The 27,253-nt window shown below is 39.0% G+C and overlaps 1 protein-coding gene across 5 annotated transcripts in view; it reads right to left on the bottom strand.

Moving 5' to 3' along the window:
• The window catches only part of KDM4C (lysine demethylase 4C), a gene marked incomplete at its 5' end in the record, with an annotated part of 189,539 nt that overhangs the window by 34,461 nt on the left and 127,825 nt on the right, over nucleotides 1–27,253 (bottom strand). For all 5 annotated transcript variants that reach the window (XM_081844867.1, XM_081844869.1, XM_081844870.1 and 2 more), the window contains 2 exons: nucleotides 18,364–18,472; nucleotides 25,129–25,184. In XM_081844867.1, coding sequence (XP_081700993.1) covers nucleotides 18,364–18,472; nucleotides 25,129–25,184 — 165 coding nt within the window. The remainder of the gene's footprint in view (nucleotides 1–18,363; nucleotides 18,473–25,128; nucleotides 25,185–27,253) is intronic.

Here is a 27,253-nt window from a genome sequence, read left to right as displayed (position 1 = left end):
TGCACGCAGTTCTGAACTGTTTCCCAGGAAGTTTTTTTATGGAATTCAGTTTCATCTCTGTATTTAACATACATGTGTATACATACACAACATTAACTATTTAATAGCAGACAGCATTTTAAAACAGATTTACTGAGATGCAGCTCTGAAAGGATTAAGTTCTGTGCAATATCCTACAAGCAATTTACTTTGCTGAGGAAAAATGCAAAGAATTCCTTTATCACAAACTGGGTGCCTGCATCTCTTAACCAATAAACCTTCCATCCTTCTGAGACTAGCTAGCTTGCCTGCTGATATCAATAAGCTAAAAGATAAATATTTTCTTTTCCCCTACAAACCTCAAAAGAGATAATTTAAATTAAAAACACACACACTCCTCCCCACCAAGAGAGATGGAAAGAGTCTTGAGACAGCCAGTCACATTTAAGACTTGCATGTTCAAATATTTAGAAACAGGAATCTTGTCAAACTCAAGACAGGGAACTCTGATGGTGATACAAATATTCATATCAAAATCTCATCTACCTTGAGGCTGGCCTAATGGCATTTCAACTATGTGCTTCAATGTGTCTTAAAGATCTGAAATAGGAACCGACCAGAGTCCCTATGCTCTGGGCAGCAGGAGGCCATGGCAAATTATATAGGTGAACGCTCTCTGCTGCTGGGTAGGATAATGTTAAATTTCTGAAGTACACGGGTAATGGCAGGGGACACTGCCATTTGTCTTATCTGCTGAAGTGGAGCACATTGCAGATGTAAATATCTTATGAGTGATGTGGACAATGTGGTTTAGGAAGCCTGTGCCACATTTCTACATAATTCTCTAGTGAACCACAAAAGTCACCCGTATGTTAGGCTTAAAGAAAGATGTCTTTATGAATTGCTAGAGGTGAACAATTCATGGATCATCAACTATTTTCACAAGAACAAGCCATAGTCCAGAAGGGGAGCCAGTTCAGATAGCAGCTTCCTTGCTTCCCCATGATGCTCCCTATGGAGCAATCATAAATGGGTTTTGGTTGTCCTTTCATATCCAGTTCCCCCCTGCCCATGAAGAGAAGCTAGTGCATTATTTGAAGTGAGCTTAATCTTCCAGTTCATAGGAGACCCCACATTCAGATAACCATGTTATCTCCCAATCTGATCATACTCTTATGATCAAAACAGCAAGGAAGGGTGAAAAGTCTCATTGATTGAGATCTAAATGTAAAGTCAAATAATAATAAAAAATACTACTGGATCCCCTTCTAAAAAGGTATGTGGCAATGCTGTTTGGAATTTTAAAGTATGCAAGCCTCACTTCCTGATTTACTCATATTTCTCTCCAAACTCACATGTAAGAAGTCACATTTGAAGTGAATTTGCACTTGTACATGGACCATAAAGAAGGCTGATCACCGAAGAATTGATGCTTTTGAATTATGGTGCTGGAGGAGACTCCTTAGAGTCCCATGGACTACAAGAAGATCAAACCTATCCATTCTTAAGGAAATCAGCCCAGAGTGCTCACTGGAAGGACAGATCCTGAAGCTGAGGCTCCAATACTTTGGCCACCTCATGAGAAGAGAAGACTCCCTGGAAAAGACCCTGATGTTAGGAAAGATAGAGGGCACAAGGAGAAGGGGACGACAGAGGACGAGATGGTTGGACAGTGTTCTCGAAGCTACCAGCATGAGTTTGACCAAACTGCGGGAGGCAGTGGAAGACAGGAGTGCCTGGCGTGCTCTGGTCCATGGGGTCATGAAGAGTCGGACACGACTAAATGACTAAACAACAACAACAACAACATAGTTCCAGTTACAGATAGGTAGCCGTGTTGGTCTGCCATAGTCAAAACAAAAAATTCCTTCCAGTAGCACCTTAAAGACCAACTAAGTTAGTTCTAGGTATGAGCTTTCGTGTGCATGCACACTTCTTCTGTGTATCTGAAGAAGTGTGCATGCACACGAAAGCTCACACCTAGAACTAACTTAGTTGGTCTTTAAGGTGCTACTGGAAGGAATTTTTTGTTTTAACAACAACATAGTTAACCCAACAGTATTCATTTCCTCTATTAGTCTCCCTTCTGGGGCCTACTGCAACCAAAGAAATGAATGGAACCCCTTGCAGCCATATACCTAATCTGTCTTCACATTACCCTACTGGAGAACAACTGTGTTTATGAACCTAACAATCCACAGTAATCAAGAATCTTAGTATTATTTAGAGCACAGCTCAACGTTTTTGTTTTTATTTTAAAAACTCCAAGATAGCTAGGAAACAAGCATATAATGATTTTTGTTATCTGTGCAGCATCTTGTCTTTTGGAGAGTATATGGGATATTAAGAGAGGGGTACTACTTCTGGCAGGGGACACATCATGCTCTTTCTGGCATACTTTGTCCACACTTCATCCCCATCTTGCACTCAGTTCTCACCTGTGGCTGCTAGAAGCTGTCAGCATGCGACAGCGGCCATACTTCAGGAACAGCTTCAACGGGCTGCTAAAACCAGGTGAGGGTAGCCGATGGGTCTCAACCCCTCATTGAGTTAGGGCTAATCTGGCTTCTGTTTTCTTACAACTTAGCTAGGGCTGCCATATGTTCGGGTTTTCCCCAGACATATCTGGGATTCGTCCGTCGGAAATAGCGTCCGGGAGGAATTTCCAAAAATCACTAAATGTCTGGGGAAACCTAGATGTATGGCAACCCAAGTGTTGATTTTTTGGTGAATTTCCTTAAAAATTGCTCAAAAACTTCAACACAAAAACAAAACTCAACAACCTTTGTGTCCGGATTTTCACTTTTTTGAAATATGGATCAATGGTGGAGGAAGAGGCAGTTAAGAGGCAGGACCAAGGAAATGTAGAGGACACGTCTACTGCAATAACATACTGGTGCACAATCGCCTCAAGTAAAGATTTTAATAGTTCCATGAATATACTTGTAAGATATGTATTCACATAGACGTGGGGACAGACACATGAACAGATCTGGTAAAAGTTCTGAGGTTACCATGGAAGCAATATTCTTATTTTTATATATTTTAAAATACAGTTTGCTTGCTGTGGACTTCTAGCATGAGCTCACTGACAGCTTGGGGAGTAGACAGATGAGGCATGGAAAATATTCTGAATTTGTTCATTTATCTTATTGAGACATGGGAAGGAGCAACAAATGGCCTGTATTTATAAAGGGGTGGGGAATAGGATGGGGAAACAAAGAAATTGAGCAGAAGAAAATTAGTTTTTAAATAATAGTTGTTATATTATAGTTACTTTGAATATTTAGTCTACTACATGAATTGCAGTTGATTTTATAGTGCATTCCTATACATGTCCACTGAGTTCCGAGGCCCTTACTAACAGGTGTGTATAAAATTAAATCTTTACTCACAGTAAACACATCATTTAATATAAAAACTACCAATAGCTTTTGCTTTGGTTTTGTTACTTTTGATATCTTGTTATTTCAATGTCGCTTTTATATGGAGGCGATGGGTACATAGGATTAATTAATTAATTCAGATGGTTCGTTGAAATTAGAAGGCCTCAAATAACCAGGATAGTGAAATTCTTGAATGATCTCCTGGCAGTATCATCACACAAACAACCTCATTCATTGTCACTGGATTATTATTATTTACTTATTTTTTAAAAACAGGATGGAAAGTTTTAATGCAGTTAATGGAAATTTGGGAACAGACTCCACAACTGGAAATGGCATACTGGACAGAATGGATTGGTTACATTCTAAAAAGGTTTCTGTTGGATGGCTTGATAGAAGACATTTATTGCAGATCACAAAATGTAGTGATGAAACAGAAACATTCTACAGATTAATGTGGGCTAGTGACATTGGTGTCTTTTCCATTTTCCTGAAGCAATATGACATGGGTTATTTGCTAAGGCTATCTGTTTTTTATTGAACTGTTTCTTATCCCATATATCTTGTACATATCTTACATCCATCATGTTTTTGCTCTTAGATTTTAGGATGCAGTATCCTAGTTGGCCAAACTGTGTTCTTTCAATAAGGAGGAGGAGAAAGAAGTTGAGAAATAATAGCAGTAGTAATTATTATAGTGACTTTTTCTTGTTCTTCCAAAGGAGCCCAGGGCAGCTGGAAGGGGCTAATTACAACTGTTCAGGCTTAGAAAAATGGTTGCCACCAGTTTCACCTAAAAAGGAAATCAAGAGGAAATGCTCAAGATTCCTGCTCAGTTGACACCTCTATTGAACACTGAAGGAAGACTTAAGATAAGACTAGTAATATTTCTTAAGGGGTTTCTCACATCCCTAAATTTGCTTCAATGTGAGGAGATAACTGACCTTTCGGTCCTCTGAATTTTGCAATATATAATAAAATATTGGGTAAAAGTATAAAAGTGGGCAAAATTGTATGCATGATGATGTAAGCAGCACAGTAAAATAGTCTTCTAATTGCAAAGCTATGCCTACCTTTTTGCAGGCTATATAAACAGATGGTGAAGTATCCTAGTTAACAGATATTCACTATCAGGCGGGGCTCTATATGATAAAGTGAGACACCTGCAACTAACCAGAACTGAAAGTGTAACACATAGTGGCACAGTGTGAGGAACCAAGTATACTATGTTTTTTTGGCTGCTTTAAGAACAGAAGCAGAAATGTCCAAACAATATAGCTAGTAGGGAGAAACAGAAGCCCCTTTTTTGGAGAAGAAGTAGACTTAGAAGTTGAGTCTTATTTGGGGGGTTTATAAATTTCCCTCAGCACAAGAAGAAATAGATATTTGCAAGCAACGCTAAGCAAAGGCTACAAGCAACTTCAGAACTATTATGATCTTTCAGGGTAGTCAATTAATTTATGCCTCTTGATATATTTTCCAGCCTGTTATTTAGTGTTCTTTCGCCACCGAGCAGCCCACTTCTTTTCTGGGTGTTATTTAATTGACAGATAGAAAATCCTATTCATGCTAAACTCCAGCCTTAATCATAGTTAAAAGGAGGTTTGCAGACCTGAAACTCTAAATCAAGGATTATTATGCAGTGTGTGGACTGGTGGCTTTTCCTTGCTTTCGACGCCTCTCCACTCCCAAAGGCTTCAGTACCACGGTTTGATGAATGTTGATTTCTGAGCTTTTGGGGCTTTACCCCTCCCCCCTCTCATTCAGAAGGGAGTTTGGCAATCAAGATTAATGTCTTGATTACCTCTTGTCACTGCATAATTATCTCTGCTGGCAGGAGTGCCAGCAGCAGATATCTAGTCTGCCATGATTCCTCCCCGGAAGTCAGTAGGATCAATAAAGAAATTTCAACAGTGACAATTTTCAGGTTAATGGTCCCAGGATGTGTCAAAGTCAGTGTTGTACAGGACACCAGTTAACTTGCTTGCATTTTCTCAGATTTACTGGATGTATGTGACAAGCCCCTCCTACACACTGTTTGTATGCCTCTCTTGCTGTCGACTTAAAGCATATTCAATACTACAAATGGGATATGGGTTAATCTGTTAGAAATATTCTGTTCCTAATAAGATGGTTCGTATATCCTGGATGGAAGGAGAGAATTGTGTAGTTCCCTCACGTTTGAGATACTTGGGAACCTCGTGTGGGGAAATTCTGAAATGCACAACTTCCACTTTCTATTTCAATGCTTCTGTGTAATGTGCAAAGCCTGTAGAGGAGGGTTCATACAAAGTAACTTTACATATTGTAAATATATATTTGCCCTCTATGTTTATATAGATGAAAATGCTTCAAGGATAAACAAAATGCTCAGCGTTGGGGATGTGTTCAGCTATTTCTGACTACAGGAATTTTGGCACTTGATTCAGTGTAGCTCAGTCCTCATTCTTTTTAAAGCAACAACAGTGACTTCAGATTTGTTGGCTGTGTGGTCTGCTGCAAGTGTTTGACAGAGTTGCCAGCTTTAAGACTATTCCCTAAAGGTTCTCCTGCCCTGGAGGTATTTGGAACTAAAGCTTTGAGTAATCTGGAGCTAAGAATGACAACTGAATAATGAGCTGAGCTGCAAGTAATCAGGCAAATGTCTGCATTGGATGTGGCTTTTTACTTACAAATCTTTCAGCGACCCCAGAAGGTGTATTCTGGAATCATTTTAATGAACCAGATGCAAGGCACTGAAGGAAAGAGACTTGCAAGCTATATGTGACTTTTTAAATTTTATTTTTTAATCCATCCTCTCGATTCCTGCTGCTGTCAGTGCCATTTTTAGTGTCAAGAGCTATGATTGACTGGACTGCAGCAAGAGATATTTCAGGACTATTTCAATTTGATTAGCTATGTTTGCTTCTTCCCATGATGGAAAGAATAAATAGGCACTTCTGGCGATTGTCAATGACCAGAATATACAGCCTGTGATAAGCAACAGTAACTGTTTGCATTATTGATCTTCAGTTTAAGATTCCGGTTGGTATCATATCTTGCTTTGGCGTGGGTCTGTTCCTCACAATCCCTTTTGCACTCAGGTAAAGATATCTGAGAAGGACACGAAAGGCACAAACATTTCCTTCTCCTTGTTTAAAAGAAGGAAGTCATAAACTAATCTTACTCTAATTAATCTTTCTTTCATCAACTTTCCCCCCGCCCCCACTGCCAGATAGTATGGTTCCACATTATACTTTCATATGAGAATCTGATGTATGTATGTACATATACACACATAAACAAACACACTCTTGTACTACTATATCCAAAACACTGCAATCGACCCCCTTTCCAATGTCCCTCCTCTTCAGTGACAGAACACAAGCCAGCCTGCAACATCTACAATGAGAATGCTGCCCAAAGCCATAAGCCAATATGTCTGCATGTTAGGATTTGGCTCTGATCACGATAAGAAAACTATCTCAGTCTCTGGTACATTTCCCACCAAAGAGGCAAAGCTATAAAGCTGTTACATACGCACATTCACAGATTTATTGAAAATCTACTTATCTTTACGATTCGTATGTTGTGCATTTTGATATGAGAGGGGGGGGGGTTATTTTACAGAGCAATTAAAGCTATTGTGATATCTACATTTACCGACAAATTATAATTACTCACAAGGACAAAAGTTGCCCCAAGGCACTAAAGTTGGCTTCTAATAGATCTCTAAGTAGGCTGCCTTTGATCTTCCAACCTCATACTAAAGAAGCTTATAATCAAAATCTTTGAGGGCTGTCGGGAACAACAAAATCTCAGGATCTCACATAGTATCTGGACTGGGAAACCAAACGCTTAACTACTTGAAGGCAATAGTGTTGTATATTACACCATCTTTGAAGTCCTCTTTAATGTGCTTAAATACAGATATAGCAACTTAATCATAGAAATAGTGGTTTATAATTATTATTTTGCTTTGAGTCTCTCTTTTCTATAACATCAACTTTCTTTTGAGTCTAAATCTGAGAGCCAGAGTGGTCTAAGAGTCTTGTACTGAGATCCAGGAGACCAGGGTTCTAGTCTCTACTCAGCCATGAAACTCACTGAGTGAACTTGCACCAATCACTATCTCTCAGCCTAACCTACATCATGGGGCTGTTGTGAGGATAAACCAGGGACATAAAGAACCATGTACACCACCTTGAGCGCCTTATGGAAAGGTGGGGTATAAATGTAATAAATAAGAGAGAGAGAGAGAAAGACAAAGGGATTTAAAAACCTTTGGCCAACTGGAAGTCAAGATTTGTCATGAGCTCTAGCTATCACAACAATCATAGTTGTCCAAAAACAGCCTTGCTAATGAAAAAGATTCATATCACAAATATATTTTACCAATGGGACAAAAATACTTTGACATTCAACATTATTTCCCAAAAAAACCCTCATCTATAGAACATAATCTGTGTTTATCCAGCTCAAGGAATTATGAACTCACCCAAGCTGTCTCAACTCCCCATGTTAATTTAAAATGCAGTTTATGGCCTATATTTTAATAGGCTTTTTTGTAGAGTCTTGCTGTCCCCGGGGTACAGCAATAAGTTCACAATCTTTTTCAGATTTGCTCTGCACTTCCTTCTCACTCAGGTATCCTGTTAGACAACCTTGACCAGGGTTTTCCCCACGCAGACTCTTCAGCAGGGGTAGATCTTGAACAGCTGCTTTGCCTAACAGTGTTGATTTGACTTTTGGTCAGCTGGATGCCTAGGGATGCAATTTCATTTCAGCACCTTCCCACGGGAAGTGCTGTTCATAGGAAGGCCAGCTCACCCGCATCTTATGCTTTGGGCCCAGTTCATCATCACCCACCTGGAACCAATTAGAAAGCCTGGCTGGTCATCTTCTAGCTCACTGTTTCGACCCCAAGGACAGGCTCATCCCACCATGCTACAATTCTAATAACGGTAAATATTCTCCAGTATTTCAGGTATTTGAAAAGGTCAGAAGGGACTACCGCAATTGCCTAATGATTCTAATTTCCTGCACAACACAAAATGATTTCCTGCAGTAATTTTTGCAGCAGGACAGAGCTCTTCTCTGTTTTGCATATACTACACAAATGCATTTTGAGCATTTGAATACTCATTAAGTAAAATTTATATGTATCTAGTACTTAATATAAACAAACTATGGGGACAGCCACTGTGCTACTTCATATTCCACACATTCCATATAATTCTTAGTTGCTTTTTTCCAACAGAAAGTACAGTCTCATCTCCCACCTCCGGAATCCTAGGGACCATTCCAACCAACTTTGCTGAGGGCATTCAAAAGCTGAAGCCAATCACTGCCACTTAATGAGGGTGCCTGTAGGATCCACATGCTTGCCACTGTGTTTGTTGTACCCATGCTTCACATTTCTAGGCAAAAAGGTCTTATGAACAGCTATACAACCAAACATGTCATGTGGTCCCGAGGCGACTTCTGTTCAAATATGTCTTTAAATATTAGAAATTGCTACTATTACATAAAGGATGTGAAGATCTTGCTAAGGTGGTGTTTTTACGCATTGTGTTTTATTGCATTCCTAAGTAGGATAGTGATGATCAGTAAGAGCCCCCACACTAAAAGTAAATAAAAGCAAGCCATATTCTTTATCTGTAATGCTTCTTCAAAGGCTGTTAGATTTGATGGCCTGAAAACTAGCGCCCATTTAGGCTTGTTGTTGTTTTTCAAATTGCCCAAGTCATCCAACAAAGAGGTTGGGCTTGTCATAATAAAGTAGACCTCTCAGCACCAACTACTTTTTAATGACAACTCAGTGATATCAGCAACAGCAGCAAAATGGGAATTACTGTACCCTAAGTGCATCACACCAGTGTTTCAAAATGCAGAACTCTTGTATATTTCAGTAAAGTGCAGCAGTTGTATCAATACAAAAAGAACAAAATGGACAGGTATGGATAAGAAGGTAAGATAAGCAAATATGAGGATGGAAGCCTAACGCTATATGGGAAGAAGACTACATAGATAAGAAAGTGGAGAAAACATAAATAGAAATAAAGTACTGGTAGTGATAAGAATTTAAATAATTAACCATAGCATCTTCACAAGTAGGATAATTCTGGATTCTTGTCTCAACTGTTTCATTTTTAATCTCCAAAATGGCAATTTTCACACATTTATAGCCCAGGGTTTTGAAATGATATCCTAAGCACATTGGGGGATGGGCAGGCAACTACATTTTCATACACAGGCAGAGAGACCTTCTTAATTTTGAGTCTTTCATCTTGCAACTCATGGAAATTTATTTTCTGAACTAAATGCATGACAGGTGTAATCACGCAACCTTAAAAAGCTGCCATTTTTTTAAAGCACATAGCTGCTGACCTGTTTAGTGCTAATCACAATATAAATGTTTCAAATCAGTTTAGGGCAGGCTTCCTCAAACTCAGCCCTCCAGATGTTTTGAGACTACAATTCCCATCATCCCTGACCACTGGTCCTGCTAGCTAGGGATCATGGGAGGCCAAAAACATCTGGAGGGCCGAGTTTGAGGAAGCCTGGTTTAGGGTAATGTAAGAACGGCAAGAGTGAATTATGAAGTTATGACTTTAAAAGACAAATAATTTTCTAACTATGATAAAAAGCAAATCATAAATGTAAGGAGTACCCTTCCTAAGCTCCCATAGTTCAATCTTCCCAATCACTCATAACCACCTTCAAAGTGCACAGTGATACATCTAGGATTGGAGTGCAAGAGGGTTTTTTGCTATAAAGATGGTTGAAAATAATTTCTACGGTTGCTTGGCTTCATCAGAGAGCAAACCTGTGAGATTGTACGGCAGAGCAAAACCTACGTCCAAAGCTCTGTCAGATAGCTATAGCAGGGGTGGAAAGTGACGTAGCTTTCTCTCTCTTTTCCCTTCCCTTTTAAACAAAATCCTTCCCATTGACTTCAATGGGAGAAAGGTTTGAGGCCCTTTGAAGGTACTGTGTGACTGAGATGCCTTAGGCTCCTGCAAAATGGCCTTCCCAGTTTCCTTCCCACCAGGAGCAGGAAAGCTCCACGGATGCACAAGGAGAACCTCAGAGGTACTGACGTTAGTTAGAGTGTGGTACTGATAAAACCAAAGTTGCAGGTTTGATCCTTGTATAAGACAGCTGCATATTCCTGATCCTCAGGGTCCCTTCCAACTCGCTGATTCTATGGTATGAGTGCCATACCAGTTTTTAGATGATCTTATGATTGCTTTGCCGTCATTGCAACAGGATTGGATCATGTGTGTTACCAAAAGGCAAAGCCAAAATGGTATATAGATGCTTTTTGATTAATTAGAATCTTCATGCAGAAGCAAGTTCCTCAGTTGGACTTCAGCCAACCTTCTCAGGATTGCAGTGTGGTATTTTGCTAACAATTAAATACATATATATATTTAACCAAGACAAGGGTGACCTTTGAAAGATATATAAAATCAGCCGAGACAATATCTGCCTGATGGAAAGCTGTGATATAAGCACAACTTTCTAAGAGGCAGGCAACTTACAAAGATATGTGGTTTGTTGATTTTCATAAAGATATCAGGGCTGATTTATTACATTTCAGAACACTTAAGAGTTTTGAGCATTAAATATGGGTCAAGAATCTCTAAACATGTCAAGAACCGACATTCATTAAAATAAATCACGCAAAATGACACTTGTATTATAAGTTATGACACTACCATGGCTCTAATAAATAAAGAATGAGAAACTTTCACAGGAAAAATATCTCCCTGTACTATGCCGCATATTTTGACATCGTCAATTCATCATTGTAGAAGTCAGGCAGAGCACAGTCTGCTGTAGTCAGGAAGCTCATTACCTCATTAAAAATTATAGTAGGTCTAGAACTCTACTTTTTTGTTTAGTTACTTATTTTTGTTGAAATAAGAGAACAGAATAATAATTGTTTTGCTTCTCTGTACCATCTGAACGTGACTATTAGGCTGCAGTTGAAGAGCAGATGGATAGGTTTTATAGCTGATATGAAGTGAAGTATATATATTTCTATAACTAATATGACAGGTGGTACATAGATCTACCTTATGACTGCGTGGAAACTTGAGATCAATTCAAACAATAGCATCCACCCCCCATACACAGAATTATCATAATGGGAGGCAGAGAAAGGGGAGAATCTTGTTGTTCCACTCCATCCTGCATGTCCTTGTTACTGTCCCTGCAGCCTCCCACACATTGGGAGCTGAACTTCTGCCTGCTGAACTCAAGCTGAACCCACACAATTTAGAAACCTGGTCATCTGTAGTTCCAAATCACACAGGAGCCTATTTGCGCAGAAAAGGCTGAAGTGCTGCTGAAATTCCCTAAATATATACCCAGCATCAGTTCCTATATCGTACATGGCTTCTGCAAAAGTGGTAGTCAATTGCATTCATACTGTTCATTTCATTTGTCTCAACAATGCAAATTGAATTTTTCAACATGAGATGTTTCCAGTGTATATATTTAGAAACAAATTTCAGAAGCCTAGGGAAATAGTGCTGCTTTTAGAGATACTGTGGCAAGCCATACAGTACAGCTGTAAGTCTAGAGCACCTTTCAAATGCCTAAGAATGCTCTTGCCATGTGCAAACTGACTTTGACAAATGACTAATGTTCTACCTTTTTCTGAAGCCTTTCATGCTCTGCCTCCCCTCTGTCCTTATACATTGTCCTTGCACCTGTTCGTAACTTCTCCACTACTGTGCATTTTTGCTCTGAAGCTTTATTATTTTGCTTACCAGGAAACTATACAGTTCCTGCAATGCAAATTGTCTTCTGGTTAAGATCTGTGCATGGTAGACCCTTATTCAATTGCTTTTGTGTAATTCTCCAACCTTAAAACACACATCCATAATGGTTCGCATAATTTACATAGGTGGGGCTTGTGGAAGAATAATTCTCCTTTACATTCTTGTTGCTATTGGTGAATTATTCTAAAATGTTCGTTCAGTCTCTCTCTCTCTCTCTCTCTCTCTCTGTAAAACACATCATTTTGTAGAATGAGTATTACATTTCTGACTAATTCTATGAGATGTGTACAGTATTTTAAATTAAATCCATTTGAGGAAAGGTGGGCAAGTGTAACGTTCAGGAGTATTTATTTAGTACATATTTGTTATGGAAAGGAACTTCAAAACAGCATAAAACGGTATTTGTAAAAATGTGCAGTCAGCAGCAGCTTCTGCTGCTATCTGATAATATGTTAGTCACAGTTTTCCAGCAACAAAGGTGTGGAACCAATCTGTTAGCAAACTAATTCACTCTGGATATCACTCAGCAAGATTATCTGTAGCAAGCGGGGGCAATATAGGCAACGCTGTGATGAGAGGAGCACTTGGCTATTCCGACTGAGCTGAGCTGGAACTGGATTTAAGAAATTAAGACTATTTTTGCTGCATTACGTTATAATGCTGAATTATTGTAAGTTTATTAAGTAAGTCATGTAATAAACAGCAGGTAACTATTGATGACTGAAACATTAGCCATGTTGTTCCAACGGTAACTTCACTTTATTCTGATTTTGAAATAAACGGTCAAATAAATCCTCCTCTAGCTTTCCAACAGCTGTGCATTCGCTGCAGAATCCTTTGCCTAATTCCTTGGAAATAAGTCCCATCACATCCAATGGGCCAACCACCAGCAAAGAGTGCAAATAATTGCAGCCTTAGGGTGTTCCTAACCCTAATTTCCTGGAAGTAAACACCACTGAATTCAATAGGACTTCCTTCTAAATTGGCATAGTTAAGATTGTGCTGTTTATCTTCTTTATGGCAAATGATTGTACGCTTCTAATAAATTAATTGTTTAATAATAATCAGAATGCATGATACATATTGATTAAGTACTCACATCTATTGATTTTTTTATTACAAATGACCTATATATTTTAAGTGGCCTTAACACCAGCCAAAGTATCCATGCCTATGAACAAAGCTGGGATTTAACTCTGAGCAAGCAGCTCATTAGAAACTAATCATACAAAACTGAGTGACATAGAAAGCAGGGGGGGGGGACTTTAGTTATTCTGTGTAGACTCCTTAATTAATATAAGTTCATTTGATATACATTTGATATACATAGATAGATGGGGCTCCATACACCAGAACACTGAAAAAGCAAAGTGACGAAATTTGTTTTGAACTGGTATTTTCTGTACCTTTATTTCATTCTTTTGATCATTTGAAACCTAGAATAGGTTTAATGGAACACATGAAAGCTCATACCAATACAGTAACAAACTTAGTTGGTCTCTAAGGTGTTACTGGAAGGAATTTTTTTATTTTGTTTTGATTACGGCAGCCCAACACGGCTACCTACCTGTAACTAATTCTTTTGCATTTACTTTTACAGATTCAGTTTGCAAAAGGTATTTATAGTTAGTAGGGAATTTATCCAGAGGTCCCAGTTTGGACATGCTAAGCCACAGTGCAATAGTAAAAAGGACTGGGGGGTGGGGGGAGCAAAGAGTCTCGGTAATACATAGTATGGCTCACCATGTTGCGCAAATCAGATGATTCAGTAGATATAGCCTGTAATGCACATAATTTAGACAACCACTTATTACAACTCTATAGAGATAGTAGTAGAAGCACAGAAAATTGGGAAACACTGGCCTGCAAATACTCCAGTTGGAGAACAGCCTTTAACAAAGGTGTCTTGGACTTTGAAGAAGCATGAACTCAGGACGAAACTCAGGAGAAGCGAGCTAAAAGGAAGGCACATTTGGCAAATCCTCACTGTGATCAACTCCTGCCCAGAAACCTATGTCTCCACTGTGAAAGGATGTGTGGATCCAAAATTGGCCTCCACAGTCACTCATGGGCACACTGCTAAGACTGCCTTCATGGAAGACAATCTTACTTGGCTACGAGTGATCCTCAAAAAGATAGGGATAGTGGCAAAAGGCTGTATGGTAACATATATTTTGTGTGATTTAACGGATCCATATATATTTAACTGACATAATAAATAGTGGTGGGTTAGTCAGCTATAGGATCTTCTGTATTTTAGCAAATCTCTAATTGAAAAAACGAAGAAGCGTTTATTCTTCATCAAACTATTTTAATATAATTTTTAAAACATTTTAGAAATATGGTTAAACACGCCTGAGTGCTCTCCCCTGAAACAGAAAATGTGTGAAAGTCAGCTAGTTAATGTGTAAGTTAATGTTCAGTATAATGACTTTCCTTGATTTTATCGCCTGCAGCAATATTTTTTTAAAATTGCTGAAAGTTAATCAATACTTGCTTATATTTCAAGAATTGCATGACAACAGTGGTATGCATCACTGTCAAGCATTTTTCTACAACTAGAAACAAGGGTCTCTATAAACCTTCTAATTTTTATACAAAATTAGATCAAAGAGAATGGGCAAGATTTTAGTTCTACTTTAAATAATAGTAATATTTAAAATATTTCAGAAGATGAAATGGCTGTGCTTTTAAGTCATATTTGTCCAGTGTGAAGATTCCATTCTTTATACAGGCATGCCACCGTGAAATCTCTATTTTTTGAACTGATTTCCCCTTTCAAGGGTCAAGACTATAATCTTTGGCTTTCAAGCTTACTGTTATCTGCCTTCAGGTGTGAATTTTCAAGCAAATACGTTTCTACATATAACACTTTAGCCTTAGCCAGATACTGAAAGGCTTGTAGATCAGTCATCATCACTGTGTAATTCTATTTTCAAAATAATATTTCTCACTCAGAATATACTCATGCTTGTATTGGATTCACTTCTCAAATACAAATTTGAGGTAATCAAAAGCCCAAGGGCAACTTCAGTCTTTCTAAAACTCATTTTCTACCTCTGTTTGAAGAAATAGATCTGAAATGTAAAAATAATAGGAAACTATATGGCGGGGGGGGGGCACCATTGGTCAAGGTACAGACACATGTACAAATTCGTGTGCCATTTACTCTGCTGAAAACCAAGAGGAATTTAAAAACAGAAATAAAACAATGCTGACATAATGACAGCAGTGCTGACATAATGGCAGAATCAGACCTAGAGGTTTGTATAGAATTATTGTTTTAGCCACAGCTATCAGACCTATTCATACATATACACATATACTTTTCAACATTCTGTGGAGCGCTGAGTTACATTTTATAATAGACATCAATCCAGTACGATCTCACAATCGTGGTGGCCTGTGCTAAGCAACCATAAAATTGGAGAAGTAATGTGCAAATTCTCACAAGGTTACGGAGAAAGTTAGATTGCTCAACAGAGCTTTTATAGACATTTGGTCTGTACATGATTTAGTGTGTAAAACGCTGATCACTGTCCTTTCAGTATGGATGAACTGTAAACTGTTTTGTAACAAAATGCTAATGCATGTCATCATGCTACAGTAACAAAGAAAATTTAATATGTGAATGAATAATTTTAAAATGATACATATATATATAGCAAGTCCTTTCCTCTGCCCCTCTCCTCCTTCAGTTTCTCACCTGGAATTCCTTCCAGGGGTGACTCCTTCTCTATAATCTGTCTCTTCTTGTCCCCAAACTCAACTGATAACTATTGCCTGTACCACCCAGAAGCCAAAGGATTAAAAAGGAATAATGTTGAAGAATGGCAGAGACAATCAACTATCCCTGACCTAACCTCCCAATGCCTATCATAGTTCATTCACACAAAACTGAAGAAATTTAGAAACATGATAAAGATACTGGGTTGTATCCAACTAAGTTCAGCTCCGACAAGACCCAACATGGGAATACAACCCTATGGAACTTTACATCAACCGGATTCAAAGTAGGAGCATACTAAGCATAAATCATACGATATTCTGTTTTTCCACTATTTGACAAACATATTCTAATTCATAGCTGAATGCAACGTAATTTGTTAAGAGACAATCATGTGTTAAGTTTCTTGCCCTTTCTTGCTAATTGTATATTAGAGAGAAATGTTACCTGACACTTTGCAGGCGCATGAAAATGGAAACGTTCACAATTACATTTTGCAGAATTATTTTTTGTTCCAGACACTTGGGGGAAAAAGAGTTCAATGGAAGGGGAACACGTGCTAAACTGGCACCACTAAATTATAGTTTAGTAGTATTTTGTTATTATTTTACATGTGCTTTTTCCATCTTTTTCACATGCCTATCAAAGCTTCACTCACCTGGGATTTTAAAGGTTTATGAGGATGGTTGCTGGCAATGTAAGAGAGTCTGAAGCATATGAAATCTGGAAGGTTGTATTCCTTCATACAAACCTGCCCAGGTTTTGAGATATTCAGGAGATATTCTTCTCTCAGTCCCACCACCCTCACAAGAACACTTGGTGGGGATGCGGGAGACTCAGTGGCTGCTCCCAGACTTTGGTACTCCCTCCCTATAGAAGCTGCCTCCTTGTTGCGCTTCTGCCAGCAGGTTGTAGACCTTCTTCTTCCAATAGCTTTTTGGGAACTGACAACTTTTAATAAAAGGGCTGATGCCCTGCTGTTTTTATTGTAATTATTTGTGTTGTTTTAAGAGATTTTAAAACTCTTTATTCATACCATATAACGTGTTACATTTGTTAAAACAACAACAGTAATAATTCTGATACATGATGGCTCAGATCCAACTACTTTAGGCATGTCAATGTTTGGTGGTACCCAGCAACATCTTTTCCTTTTTCTGTTTGATCAGATGCCACGTTACAAAATCCTTCTGAATCTCCCTGCAGTTTCAAAATATGTTTGCCATATACACAGGGTGGATTTAAAATCCATTTAAATCACAATATAAATTTACAGTGGACCCTTGGGTTACATTACCTTTGGGTAACGTAACTTTCGGGTTGTGAATGCAGCAAACCCACAAGTGTATGCTTACAAGTTTTGCCGCACGCGCATGCGCAGAAGGGCACCTCCAGTTACGAAGATTTTGGTATACGGCCAGGCCTCCGGAACGGATCCCGTTCACAACCAGAGGTACCATTGTACTTCTAACAGTGTTTAATTGTTTTAATTATTTTAACTCCTCCAGCTACTGCGGAGCAATCTCCAGAATGTCTTCCATTCATAAACAGAAACAGCAGCCTGTCCTCACGTGGCTAGGATTAACAAACAGGGATTCCAGAGAACATGATGTATTTTTTTTAAGAAAAGGAAATCACTGCCTAAAACTGATCAGCAGTGACAAGGGACGCTAAACTGTGATGTCCTAAACCTGCCAGCCAAGGAAGGTGTTTTCAGTCTCTGCTCTTTCTAGGAAAATTTTAGATTATGTTTTCTTAAAGACTATTATGGTAATGAAAGGGACGCAGGTGGCGCTGTGGGTTAAACCACAGAGCCTAGGACTGGCCAATCAGAAGATCAGCGGTTCGAATCCCCATGACGGGGTGAGCTCCCGTTGCTTGGTCCCTGCTCCTGCCAACCTAGCAGTTTGAAAGCACATCAAAGTGCAAGTAGATAAATAGGTACCGCTCTGGCGGGAAGGTAAACGGCGTTTCCGTGCGCTGCTCTGGTTTCCCAGAAGTGGCTTAGTCATGCTGGCCACATGACCCGGAAGCTGTACGCCGGCTCCCTCGGCCAATAAAGCAAGATGAGCGCCGCAACCCCAGAGTCATCCGTGACTGGACCTAATGGTCAGGGGTCCCTTTACCTTTATTATGGTAATGATGGTTTTGTTCCACTAGTTCAGGTGTGGGGGACCTAAGGCTCTCCAGATGTTACTACCCTAAAACCCCAATCATCCCTGGCCGTGCTTGCTGGGAATGATGGGAGTTGTAGTTCAGCAGCTCCTGGAGGGCTCAAGGTTCCCCACAGCTGTTCCCCACAGCTACTGAGTATATAACCGAATGCAATTTTGAACAGGAAGTACAAAACAGTAGTTCTCACTCATTTTGACAGGTGTTTTAAAACAGAAATTGAGCACACAATTGTACAACATGAACATCATCAAGGAGGTTTACTACACATTCTTAGAACCATAAAATATATGTCAGAATAGAAATTTGGATCATTACTGCTCACCAGTTTTAACCTCTGCAAAGGTATCCTGCTTGTGTCTATTGGTGTCCTCTCTATGACATTCACAAATCTCACTTCGGGAATAGCAATTGCACACATGACGTGAGCCCACCTGTAAATAACAACAATACAAAAAAGAAAGATATGCAAACATTTTAAAGTATATACATATAGAGAGAGAGAGAGAGAGAGAGAAATAGATTTTCCCACTGCATTTCTCAAATTTTATTATTCGTATAATGGTGTTTTTTTCACAAGGAATGCTATGAGAAACCATGATTTCCTCCCCAAATTGATATACTTACACAGTATTCATACCATATAACGTGTTACATTTGTTAAAACAACAACAGTAATAATAATGGCTCAGATCCAACTACTTTAGGCATGTAAATGTTTGGTGGTACCCAGCAACATCTTTTCCTTTTTCTATTTGATCCGATGCCACGTCACAAAATCCTTCTGAATCTTCCCGCAATTTCAAAATATGTTTGCCATATACAACAGGGCTGCTGTTTTTAAAGAAACGTAGGTCAAAGTCTCCCTTGGCATGTAAAATCAGAAACACAATTCTTTTGATTCCATCCTCATTCATACATGCCCAGTAATTTCGAAAATGTTTGTTGAAAATATTCTAGTCCGTTACTGGAAAACCTTGTTACATATTCGCTGAGCTCTAAAGGACCACATACAGAGCACTGTGCAAGCAGGGGTCCCCAATCCTTTTGGCTCTGGAAGCACCGGTGGAAATCTAAGAAACCACAGAGGATCCATCTCATCAATGAAAAGAATGGTGTTGCTAAGACAACCACTGCCCCAACAGATAAGACACAAAACAGAAATGCAAACAATAACCTCCGCATACAAAAATAAAAAGCACCCCCACAACTAAACAACCCTGCAAATGTCATAAAAGTGCCAAGGGAAGAATCTGAGGGTGTTGGGACCCCAAGAAGGAATACTGATGACCTCATCTCCAGATTCAGCATGGAAAGACGACTTTCCCTTGTGAGCTGTTATTTTTTCTCCCTTAACTTCCCTATCCTTGTTATATTTATATATATTTTTAAAAAGAACCTTAACAAAAGCACAATAAATAAATATAAACACACACATACACACATATATGGTGTGAAATGCAGCTAAACAGAAACTGACACACATAGAATGGAAGTTGGAAACACTTTTTGTCCACACATAGGAGGATTGGATCCCGGCCACTGGTGAGAAATAAATACCATGAATATTTATTCTGAGGTCCTTTACAAGTATTGTTTGAAAATAGTTCCAGTTCTATTAGACAACGCAGTATGAAGAGTCCTGGGGCTGCGTTCCTCGTGGCATTGAGATAATCGTGCATACTGAAGGAACAGCAGAAGCTGCTTAATCCTGACGACAAGTATAACTTGCCTAGCTCCCTGATGGTTGTGTTTGATGTACCCAGCTAGCCAGCCAAGGTGTGCAGGGGAAAAACAGACTCTTGTTTAGTGGTGTAGCGTTATCCTTATGTGCAGGCACTTTTCATTATATCCTGCATAGCCGTGCCTGCATAGCCTGGATATAAAAGAAAAATGAATTTTGGCCAATTCAATGAAGCCAGCATTTTTCTCAGCCCTCTTACCACCTTGTATAACAATCAAGCTTACAAAGACTTCGGAGGAACTCAAAAGTTTCCTCACTTATATTGTGACATTTTTGTTGATTTATAATAAAGGGGTTAAACAGAAGTCAAAATAAAAATGCAGTTTATACCGTAACCTTGAAGGCTAATGCAATCTTTCTCATCACAGCTTAGTGTGGATTTGGTGGGTTTCTCTGGTGACAAAAACCTGGCATGCAACCCAGGAGAATGGAAAATAGGACCCCAGGACATCATTGTACCAGCTGTGAAAAGAGTGGGTGGTCCTTTGTCCCTGTCTCACTACACCACAGCTCTTGTGTATTAAGAGCCTCTACCCAGGGTTGTGATTCTGTATCTGCGAATGTCTAGAACAGGGTTTTATGGGAATGGTCCCGTGACTCTGGAAATCCATTTTTCCTGGAAACACTCTGACCATCCTTCACTGCCCACTATGTCTTCCTGTTTCTCTACATTCTGGGGAAAAAATCTTTATAAATAACTTACTATGCATTGGTAGATATTACTCATAGGAAATGTATTACAAGAGGAAACCAGTGAGGTGATTATAGGAAATTAAGGACTCCTGTGGAAAGCGATTGTTTTACTATTTAAAACTGCCAGTCAAGTCAAAACACAAAAATAGCAAAACACAGTGTTGTGAAAAGACACGAAACACGTGTGAAACATGTGTGGAAGTAGGATTCCTCTATAAGCAGAAACCACTCCCACATTTTTCATTCATGATTTTTCTTTTAAGATACAATACGCACAGAAAGGATTTTGATTTTCATACATGCCTTTTGTGGGCTCTCGTCGGTAGATATCAAAGAAAAATGTTGCATTCAATTTAGCTGACATTTCCTTGATCTATATTTTGAAATCTGTTTATTTCCGTCAGCACTCTATTATGAGATGCTTGATGCTTAATTAACATTTAGCTAAAAAGCTGACTGCAAAGAGATTATAATAACTATTTGCAGCTAATTTAAAATACTGGGCAGATGTATTATAAATTTATCTGTATGGCAATACCGCATTTAAAAAATAAAGACATCGATCAATATTAAGATAGAGTCCCTTGGTTCAGACATAACTGCCGCAAAGATTCCGATTTGTATTAAAGCCAGGAGATGAGATGTGCGGTACCAGGGCCCAACACTCATGCACAACTTCATAAACCACAGTTTTTGAAGCCCAGAATGCCCATCTAAACCAAGCCATGAATCATTTATACATGCCATATGACCACCTATAGAACACTGCTCAAAAATGTGTTACCAGTTCCACTAGTGCACTAGTGCACACATTCACATACAGACACATCTTACATGCGTACTCGCGTAATTTGAGGGAATTAGCAATATTACTCTCAAGATCTTTACATAGACAGGATGGCATTGGCTCTGATAACTTTGCTTAATTTGGGGGATTTAGCTTAGTGTGCTTGCTCCAGACAGAAAGCAATAAACACACTGCAGCTGTAATTAGAATATTCATTTATAAATCAATAGAAACTTAAAGGTGATAACAAGACAATATCAGACAATTTAAGAGCATGGGAAGTAGTATTGTGGCTTGAAACACCATTACAGAAAAAATAAAGAAAAGAGTGGGCTAATAATGGATGCACAGACTATCCACGCCTTGCCTGGACCATCTACTTTTGTAACCAGAGATAGAGAGAAAAGACTAAAGTAGGAGAATTGCCTAATAGGGAACTCTGAAGGTGAGTCTTCAAAAAACCTAGTTTTCTTAGAGAGAAGAGGAAAGAACCAGGAAAGGGGAAATGTTATATGCTAAGTAGTAGTTTAAAGTAGTTATCTATGATTATTTTAGTTTTGCAAGTTTTATCAGTTTTTTAAATTGATGATGATCTTATACTTGTTTTTTGAACCGTTTGGTGGATTTTTGCTTTATTTTATTGATAATTTTATTATGTTAATGATTCTTATGATCTATCCATCTTTCTAAATAAAATAAAATAAAAATTAAAGGCCTTTTCCTGACTTTCAAGAGCCAGATACAGCAAGAACAGAACAATACAAGAGACCTAAGAAATTGGAAAACTTGGTGTGAATATTTCCTGTCCAAATGGGGAAGGAATAGGATGGTGTTGTCAGTTTAAAACTTTCAGAGCCATCGCTGTAGCAAGCAGGGATTCTGTCAGAGAAGCGGAGCCAAAAAACCCTCACTGGATAGAAATAATGAATTTCAAGTGGGATTCCTTTGCATGCACTTTGTGAGGGATACTTCCTATCCCTGCTAAGGCTCCAGCAGTGGCAGAGTGGCCAATTATGTCGCCTTTGAGCCCAAGCCCAGTCTCTTGGTTTCTCTGAACTCTTCTCAGTTAAGTTCAAAGCTAGAAGTATCTCTTCCCTTCAGAATATTGCAGCTGGTATTTCTGCAAAGGGTCCTAACTAGCCCTGAAAACAAAATCACAAACACAGCTTTAAGGAATGGTGGAGGCAAGGAAGGGATGCAAGCTACAGCGTAAGCAAATTGAAAGAAAGAAAAAATAGCAAAGATCAGTCTTCTCGCAACATTCCAAAGTGATGAATCAGAACTGTGTGAAGCGGTCCTGATAAATGAACCAGAGAGGTGTGGAACAACCTTCTGGATAGAAGGCTAAACAAAGTGGGGGAGCCCTGTCCATAATAATAATAATAATAATAATAATAATAATAATAATAATAATATATTTATAGCCCGCTCATCTGGCTGGGTTTCCCCAGCCACTCTGGGCAGCTTCCAACAAAAGATTAAAAGTACATTAAAACATCAGTCATTAAAAACTTCCCTTCAGATGTCTTCTAAACGCCATATAGTTATTTTATCTCCTTGACATCTGATGGGAGGGCGTTCCACAGGGCGGGCGCCACTACCAAGAAGGCCCTCTGCCTGGTTCCCTGTAACTTCGCTTCTTGCAATGAGGGAACCGCCAGAAGGCCCTCGGAGCTGGACCTCAGTGTCCAGGTTGAACGATGGGGGTGGAGACAGTCCTGTCCACCCAGTCATGGGGAAAGTTATTGCTTAACCTCGCTCCTAATCTGAACTGCTGTCCTTTCATAAAAATCCAAACATGTACCTGATTGATGTTTCAAAACAAAAGGCAAGGGTGGGAAGTTCCTGGAATATCCAGAGCATAAATTGTTAAGTGTTATTCAACAGGGTGAAAGTCAACCAAGAGGAGGTTTCTGTCCATCCAGACTGTCTTTAACACTGCTAATAATGAAAGGGCTTGAATTAGAGAGCTTTTAAATGAAAGTCTTTTTTGGAAATACACACTTTTCCTGGGGGAAATGACTGAAGGATGCACAAAAATAGCACTGAATTAGTGGTACAGATTTTTCTACAACTGAACAAAAAGGTTCAGGGATCACCAGCCTTTGGGGAACCATGGCCACATTTGCAAATGGGGGAAAATTTTTGGGGGGATCACAAACAACAATAGCTGGTTACAAACAAATGCTTCTTTCGAGTCTAATTTCAAAAAGGGGAGGAAAGACCTGTGGTTACCTGGGAAAGTCTGTGCAGGTACCATGTTGGTAAAGCTTCCTTTAGTTCCATCATTTGCTAAGCTAAAACATTGCTCTATTTGACTACAGAATATTGGTCTTACAAAGAGTATGGTGTCAACTGCAGAGCTATTTTCTGAGTCTATTGTAAGTAATATTAAGAAAACCAACCAGCTTGAGTTCCAGAGTTATTCTAAATTGATTCAGATTGATTACTTTGTTAATAAATGCTCATTTCTATCAAAAGTTTAGTGATACCACATTAACTACCATAATCACAAAATTCCAGAGCTAAAGAAAAATAAGTTGAACATGAGATAAAACTGTAAGACTTGCCCATGCAAACAATGACAAATGAGCTTTCATTTCCTTCCTTTATATTGTCATCAACAAAAGCTGAGTGTGGAATATTTAAGCATGAGAGGATGATAAAACAAAACTTGCACATTAGCTCACAAAATGCATTTAAAAAGCAGCAGCAACCTAACTTAGCAACTTAATTGGAAGCTACCTGTACCTTTCAGTTGGAGAAGAGAGGTCCATATGTTAGCTCATTTTTGTAGAGATAAAAGAATACTGTACGTAAATTACATTTTGAAGCTGTCTTTGTCTAAGCCTGCTAACTGAAATTTAAAACCCGGCACTAAAAGTGGAGTTTGCAAGGAAAGGTATGTAACACAGCAGTAATCTTTTCTTTAAGTTTCCACAGCCATTTCTAAAACCCAGTTAAAACCCACTTCTCTTTGACAGAAAGGCTAATCAAAATAATACAAAATTGCACCAACAGGTTTTTGAAAAAATGTGTTACAACCATTCTTCAGAGGTGCCAAACCATACACAAAGCATGGTGGCAACAAAATTACAGTGGTGCCCCGCAAGACGAATGCCTCGCAAGACGAAAAACCCGCTAGACGAAAGGGTTTTCCGTTTTGGAGGTGCTTCGCAAAATGAATTTCCTATGGGCTTGCTTTGCAAGACAAAAATGTCTTGCGAGTTTTTCCGACTTTTTTTTCCTTCCCCCCCCCTTTTTCTAAGCCGCTAAAAGCCGCTTATCTGCTTATCCGCTAAGCCGCTAAAAGCCGCTAAGCCGCTAATAGCGCTAATCCGCTAAGCCGTCAATGAGCTTGCTTCGCAAGACGAAAAAACCGCTAGACGAAGAGAATCGCGGAACGGATTCTTTTCGTCTTGCGAGGCACCACTGTATGAGATTTTTTTAAAATTTAAGGGTGGGTGCACATGTAGCTGGTACATAACAACCACATATTGATATTGAAGCACAGAAAGGACAAGAGTTCCCCGAGTTCTCATCTGGGAGCTTCAAAATACAGCTGATCCATGCAGAAAGTTGGGCTTGAAGTTAGCACTGCAGCACTGACTGAAAGCCATAGTTTCATCTGAGAATTTTCTTTGCAGCCGGGCTGCAAAGGAAGAACAACCAGGACGGCATTTAAGAGTGTGCCCCTCCCCCTCCCCCCATTCTTTAATTCGAAGATGGGTCACCTGACGTCATGGTGACATCAGGTAATTGAGAGGAGCCATCCACCTGTCAAAATGGTCCAACAGAAACACAAAATTTGGTTCCCAAGCCCAATCCTGCTCCACTCCCTGTGCTTTGCTGTAGAATTCACTTACTTTCTGTTGGTAGTCGGCTTGAGCGCTCCACCTCTCAAATTACACAGACAGCATTCCTGCAAAATAAATTTTTAAAAAGAGAATTAATCTAAATTAGCTAAAAACTATTGTTACACACTTGGATGTAAGGTATAAAAAATTAGGAGTGTAATTGACTGATTCTTGGGGGAGGGGCTGAATTTTGTCATATTAAGCTCCCTGGTACTGAGTTACTCAAAATGTTTTAAAATAAGGTCCCTGCAGAAAGATGGGAATTTTTTTGTTTTTTGTTTTTAGAACTTAGCAAGCCAGGGGCATTCTTCTAAAGACTGAAAACCACATTTTTGCCAGATTTGACTGAAGGTATAGTAAATGAAAGGTAAAGCCTAAGTGAAGCCAAAGCTTACAAGGGAGGATACTAGTCAATTTACAGAGAAATCTATACAGAAGAAGAGATCACTATAGTGCATCTCTAGTACTATGCTACAAAGGAAGGGAGAAATGATGTAGGTTGGGAGGGTAGGTAGAAGATTAAGTTACTTAGCAGGTTTTGACGGAGAGTGGTGATTTTTATTTTTTATTTTTGCAGGGGGAGAAAGAATGGATGACACAAGTACTGAATAAGGGGCAGGCAAAGGGTTATGGAAGAGAAGTGAAATATGGACACACGTCTAAGGGCTTTGATCTGTTTCACAATGAATGAGCAAAAAAGTTTGGTAATGTGGCATATTAGACACGAAGCAAATGATTAGGATCTCTCATGATTTTATTTTTTTTAAAAAAACATAGGCGCCAGAGGTTGAAAGGTCAAATCAAGTAAAGACAATGTTATTTTGGGAAGAATATTTATTCTACCCCATGTTCTCCTGATAATACTCCCCCTGCAGTAGTTACCTGGATTTTCCCCTCCCTGGCAGTTTTTTGGATTTAACTTCTCCCTTCCACTAGTTCTACATACTCATTCTGATTTATCTGCCAGCAAGTGCTATTAATTTTTGAGCAACAACAGACAATCCTTATCAGAGATTTCTTATATCACATCTAGTTCTATCAAATGGCTACGGAATGAAGTTTTTCCATGTTGGCCAACCATATAGGTGCAATATTTACATCTTCCTTAGAACTCGCAGACCTAAAGGAGTTAAAGGGTTCTATTAACAGAGCCATTGTTGCACATCAGATAAGCACAGCTAATTTCTCTTTTTTGAGTATTAATTCTTAAGCGGTTGGTGCTTTTCCTTATGAGTGCCAGCTGCAGGAGCTGGAGATTTATTCCACTTGTGTTTTCTAGAGTATCACATTTCTAGAGTATCTTACAGCCTACCTCTTAATTTTATCCAGTTGGGTGCCATTACCTCCTTAACCTAAATTTTGCTTTGGGCTTCAGCCTTGTCTTATAGACTTGGCCACAGGGAAAGCAGCAGTAGTAACTAAGCGTAAAAGAACTGATCTAATGAAAGGGCTTTCTCCAAATCATATGTGAAAATAGGAAATTTAGTTTTCATGCAGCCTTGTGCACCCAATAGCCCTTCGCTATATCTAAAAACAAACAAACCAACAACCTGTATACAAATGAAACATATAAAAACTGCAATCCTATACCCACTTTCTTGGAAATAAGATCCATTAAACTCAGTGGGATTTATTTTCAAATAGGATTGTGCTGTAAGTGTAGATACATTGCTCAGCAGAGGAAAAAGAGCTGGATTTTCTTCCCACTTCCCGTAATGTCTAAGAGATACTGAAAGCCATATAAGGCATTAACGAACCTGTGACTTGAACCAATAGTATCATTCCATGTTTAAGCCACATGGTAAACATAATTATTCTAGATTATGCTTTTCATGTTGCTAACTTTAAAACACCAATTCTTGTTACGTTGCTTCAGCCCTTGTAAGTCATCCCGCATTCCTCTGTTAGTCCCTCTCAAATATTTGCAGGTTCTTATCACATTCTCTTGTTATCTCCTTTCCTCCAAGCTGTATGCAGTTAAACTCCCCTAGCTATCCATGAACAGAGCCATTTTTAATCCTTCCTTAATATTTGTTGCTCTTCTATGTATTCTCTCTCTTCTATCTAAGTCGTTATCATAATGAGGTGCTGTAATCCATATACAGGTGTAAGCTCTAGTGTAGCCATACTGAAA

The sequence above is a fragment of the Podarcis erhardii genome (assembly GCF_964252035.2).
Source record: "Podarcis erhardii genome assembly, chromosome: 17".
NCBI classification, from domain to species: Eukaryota; Metazoa; Chordata; class Lepidosauria; order Squamata; family Lacertidae; genus Podarcis; species Podarcis erhardii.
This window is presented reverse-complemented; position numbering and strand designations above follow the sequence as displayed.